This window comes from Limulus polyphemus, unplaced genomic scaffold (assembly GCF_000517525.1).
Source record: "Limulus polyphemus unplaced genomic scaffold, Limulus_polyphemus-2.1.2 Scaffold454, whole genome shotgun sequence".
NCBI classification, from domain to species: Eukaryota; Metazoa; Arthropoda; class Merostomata; order Xiphosura; family Limulidae; genus Limulus; species Limulus polyphemus.
The window spans coordinates 82955-88588 of record NW_013666064.1 but is presented as its reverse complement, the minus strand read 5'-3'; the positions used below and the strand labels follow the sequence as shown (position 1 = coordinate 88588).

At 33.7% G+C, this 5634-nt stretch overlaps 1 protein-coding gene across 3 annotated transcripts in view; it reads left to right on the top strand.

Moving 5' to 3' along the window:
• Positions 1 to 3836, top strand: part of LOC106458384 (transient-receptor-potential-like protein) — a 41024-nt gene extending 37188 nt beyond the window's left edge. For 2 of the 3 annotated variants that reach the window (XM_013917892.1, XM_013917894.2), the window contains exon 15: positions 2210 to 3678. In XM_013917892.1, the coding sequence (XP_013773346.1) occupies positions 2210 to 3678 (1469 nt within the window). 3 annotated transcript variants of the gene reach the window in all.
• The last annotated feature ends 1798 nt before the right edge of the window (positions 3837 to 5634 follow it).

Below are 5634 nucleotides of genomic sequence, written 5' to 3'. Positions count from 1 at the left end.
CATTATAACGCCCCCACGGCTGAAAGGGCGAGCATGTTTGGTGTAACGGGGGATTCGAACCCGCGGCCCACAGATTGCGAGTCGAGCGCCCTAACCACCTGGCCATTTCATGGAAGGGGGGGGGGGGAAGAGACCAATCTCCCCACTTAATACGCTGCTGCTGAAAAACTTAAATAGTTTGAAGACAAATATTAAAATAATATACAAGTAGTTACTTCTTTTTACGAACAATCTAAAAACATTATTTTTATTTGACAATAAAACTTAAACTGTATAATAAACCGTTTATTTCTTTAATCACTGCTGGTATATCTGTTTAAGGAAGAAGCCGAGGACAGCAATTCTAAAAACTTTTATATTCTTACTAACGACTCGGCTGTTAAGAATAGACAGTGATCGAAATTTCAGTTTTCGTATGGTCATAGTGAGTGTTTTATTAGTTAATTATTAGTGAAATGTTTATATTTTAAACTAAAAGCCCTAGTAAAACAACTGACCCAAAGGGCTGAACAACTTTCATTTTGTTTGTGGATAAAAGATATGGAATTTTCAATCTCAATGACATCTTATGCGCACATAACTTCAGCTATAATCGTCATTAATGGCTCAAAACAATCTATTCGTTGTTTTAGCTCTCTGGTGTATTGATATATCTTCTTCCTTCTGTTAGGCTAAAGCCTGTCAGCTGTATCACTCTACAAAACTTTATCACACATTCCTACCCAGATACAATTCTTATTCTACTACCTACTTCATTCACTGTTGTTCCTCTATTTCAATATTTTGTCTTCATCTCACCCTTGATATTCTTCCGATTAACATCCACTACATGTATTTTTGGGTATCTTTCTTTAACTATCCACTTGACATACTCATACCACCTAAACTGGCTCCTCTCTATACATTCTAGCACAGAACCCACTTAAAGCTCCTCCTTATATCCTCATTTCTTATTATACCACCATGAGTAACTCCATATAGGATCTCAAAGCTTTCATCTCTGCTGCCTGTATTTTACTCGTTTCTTGGTTAACACCCAAACTTCTAAGACGTGTATCAATAATGGTATTATAAATAGCGTATTTATATATAAATTCTGTTTATTATAACCTAAATAAATATTTTGTGGTTTTATATATACATATTAAATGACAGCACATTGCGAAAGCGTTATAGCTATAGAGGGCTGAGTACGTTATATTAAAACGATTTTGAATATGCAGATTAGCAAGGCACGTGACAATCATTGCCGATGTAAACTCGCGGAATGCGTCAGAACTACATTTTTACATTGTTTGAAGTTTCGTAGGTAGTGTGATATCCCGAAAATTGACCAATTTTGGAAATATTAATACACTTAGGTCGTAAAGATGTGTTCTGATTGGAGATTTACATTTTAAACTAAAAGTCCCACCTAAAACGAATTTCTTTGGAAAACAAAGAAATATGGATCAACTTAGTGCCCTTGGGGTATCCAAAAAGTGATCTGCAACAAGTCGTACCCCAGTTTTTGAAAGTAAACTGTTGCGTCTTGTAACAGTTGAAAATCCACGTGGCAAAAACCGTCCACGATCCCTAAGCAACATAATTAAGGACATCTGTCTAGAAAAGCAACACAAGAGATTTATACACAAGTTGCTTCCACGAAACAGGCATTCAGACCGTCGCATACCTCAAACAGCTAGAGATTGGAATGAGTATTCATGCCATTCTATGTAAAGTTGCATATTAATTTCTGTGTGATTGGATTGTCGAAATGGTCACTATGAAACCATTCTTATACTACACTAGATAGAATATGGAAAGAATGTAGGGATGAGGGGGGTGTTTTCAACATGATAGTTATACGACAGAGCATTCTTGCAATGGAAACTACGCTTCAAGGTTATTGTAAATATGCATGGTCGCCAGCTGGAGCACTACGTCCAGACGTTGCAGCATGGGCTTTAACGATGTGTTAAGGCTCCAAAATCGTTGTAATAAAACGTATTCAACCATTGTATTTAAAAAGCACGATTATAGTATCTACTATCCAAAAGAATACAACATGTACATATACCAATATATTTTGATAATCAACAATTTTTTGTTATTCACTTTCTATACGGAAGAACAAAGTACATATAGAAGTTATAGTTTTCATATACCAGCGTTATTGTTTTCGTTGCCATAGTTAGTAGCCAATAAAATTTACTATTTTTCCTTTCAGCTACCTGCAAGAAGATAAAAGTTCGAGAACGACGACTGTTGAAAGATTTTAACATCGGATTAGTGGAAGGTTGCTCAGGCGAAGCTCCTCCTGACATCAAGACTAGTGAAAATAAACTTTCTTTGAAGTCAGGTAACCATCATCCATCTTCTAAATGGAGAGAAATGATTACAGATGCCAAACGATCCCAAATCGGAAGTAGCAGAAGCCTAGATTCTACGGGTAGAACAGATAGCTTAAGGAAATCATTAGAGAAAGAAATTGATCTACACACTATAGCACCTGTAAACGATACTATTCGTAAGGAAGGAATTCTTTGGAGGTCAGTTTTTGAAGAGAATTTGTTCAAAGATACAAATAATATAAAGTTGAAACCTGAACCTAATTCAGAGCTTAAGCAGTCACGTTTAGAGGATAAAAGTGATTCTTCATCAGTTAATGAAATCAACCAGCTTGAGCCAGAAAAAGAAACTAAATGTTATCTATACAATAATTACTCCAGTAAAAGAAACATCTCCAAAGATAATCAGGGAAATCAAAATGTTTCACAGTCAGTCAGTGACCAGGAAAATAACGAGAAAATAACTGTAGTACCAGAAACACAAGTTAAAAACTGTTTGAACCATCAGATGTTTCCTCTACTAGGAAACATTGATGATGAAACTAGAAGTGGTTATTTTTACAGGACACTTCCCCAAAAGCCATCACAATGTGGACAAACTATATCAAACAACACCTCTAGAACACTTCCTCCTTCTAAAAAGTTAACAGCAATTCAAACAATAATGCCTCCAAACTTAATTGATAACACCATCTCCTCTAGCCAATCACAGACTTCAACGTTAACTGAGAGTTCCAACCCAGCTACCGAGCAATTACACGATAATAAGGGTGACATACAGAATTCAAAGCTATCAACATCCGGACAAGATGAGTCACTTCCACAAGTACTTGAAGCTGGAGAAGATCTAAATAAAATGACATCTAAAGTCATTAATGTTAATAAAACCATCATGGTAGACGGTGGTATAGATAACGCTGCTTTTGAGAACTCACTACATAAAGTAACTGAAGACACCATAAGACCTACTGAAACCCTAGAACAGAATATGACCAATGTTTCTAGATGTCACTATCCAATTATTGCACCTAATGTGATGGCCGACCCCATTCACACAGTAGAAATGCCTCAGGATTCAGATTCAACTGTGGTGGAGGTACCCCCTAGCCCCCGCAGTGGTCAGAAGGTAGATTGCGAAAATCGTATTCGTCTTCCTCCACCTCCACCACCACCAATTTCTGGTAAGAAATTGCCCCTAGGGGATTATCAGCAAGCAGATTCATCCTCAAGCTCTGGTAATTCAACAGCATCTTCACCAGACTCTGGACGACAGTTGTTGATTCCAATCTCACAACATGTTCCAGATGTTGCCACTATCAAACGACATCATCATATGGGCTGGATGTAAAAGGAAAACAACAAATTTGTTTCGAATATTAGACTACTGGCTTTATAAGCAATAATGTAGATAAAGCCACAAGACGCTACTGTAAACGTATGTTAGTATATGCATCTTAAAAATATTTGATGCAATTAGGACATATTAAAGCTACTAGACACTGTATCGTAATACCTAGTACACAGCTTTCTATCCATAAAACGTAATGAATAGAAATTACGTATAGTACACAAACACATTATATATATATATATATATATATATATATATATAGTGCAATAAAAACGTTTTGACCCACACTTTGAATATTTTGAACATAACTAGTAATTAATCTTTATGTGAAATTTTACTTTACACAAAACACTTTATTACACTTTTCTCTCTTCTTCCTTTTAAAAAAATTAATGGATTATATTATTTTACAATTTATCATTTGTTTATTCAGTTCTTGAATGAAAATAGGTTTTTTAAAATAAAGATAAATGGCTTAAAACTTTGATGTAAAGAGTCAGCAAGATGAACGGTGTAATTTGCTATGAAAAGTATTTCGTTTATTTCATACTCACTCCAGGAATTACACATTATTTGTTCATATTACGATAACAAAAACAAATCCTATACAGAGGAATAAAAATATCAAATATTTTACGTAGAAGAATTATAGTTTGTATTTTAAAAATTGCATATAAAAAATAACTTGGTATTCTAAACTATCCAGGAAAATAGTGTTTTGAATACAAGTATTATAATAACGAGAAATTAAAAGAGAAATGATTCAATATAATCATATATTTCTCGACATGTTATTTAGAGTAACAGTTATTGATTTTAATGGAAAAGGTATGGGTAATATTTTTGGATTTCTAAGTAAGCTTACATTTATTAAAAAAATATTTTATGGAAACTATATAATCAGTAGTTTTGGATTTTTGTTGTTCAATAATTGTTAAAATGAGAAAACAATTTACATAATACATAAACTGTATGTTTATCGTTCAACAATACATTTCTGAACCCTTGTGTGCTTATTACAAAATAAAGATATTCTAATTCTACGACCCACAACTTTTTCAAATTTTTTTTTGGTGAATTTTGTGTATGACATCAAAGTCAGTTTCCTTTTGAGTAATTTATGTATAAATCAAATCGATAATCAAATAAACATTTTTTGCACATCGCTAAAACATTTATTGAAGCCATCAACAGCTTCCATTGAAAAACACTACATGTTATTACTTTATTATGCCATATACAAGAATAGTTAAAGAACATTCTTGTTATATTGTTCTTAAACACAAACTGTATGAAGAAATCCCCTTTGTGAGGAGGAGAAGAAAGAAAAAAAAATCTTTAATGCCTTCAAGATCCACACATGCCTTAAGTAATTGTAGATGTTGGTTACTTGAATCAAATATATTCTGACAACACCACAACAAATGATACATATATAGCATTCAGTGATTTTTATTATTATTATTATTATAAGTCATGCATTTGAATGTATGTAGTTTAATAATTTGTGTAGTTCACAACTGTCTTTGGTAAATTTTTCATCAGACCACGCAAGGTTAATTATCATGTCTGATGATATGTACGGCAGCATTGTAAAAGTGACACTACAGCTTCTTGTCCTAAAAGTTGTTATAGTCTCTACCATTGTAATCTCCAGCTAACCCTTGATGTTTTCCTTTCATAGTCTTCTGCATTTATTAGGACAACTGTCCTGAACTATTTGGTTGCATGACTTTTTTTTTCTGTAGCATGTCTCTTTACTTTAAAATACATTGGGTATCCCATCTTCAGTCACCCTTGTATCTTGTTTTGCTCTTTTTGAGATTGGAAGATACAGCTTTTACACTATTGCTTCTTTATAAGCTTTACTTGACCATCACTGACCTAACAAATTCAGGTTTTTCTACCAATTGCAACTATGACAGTGCTGGCAGCCCCATTTACATTTTATTT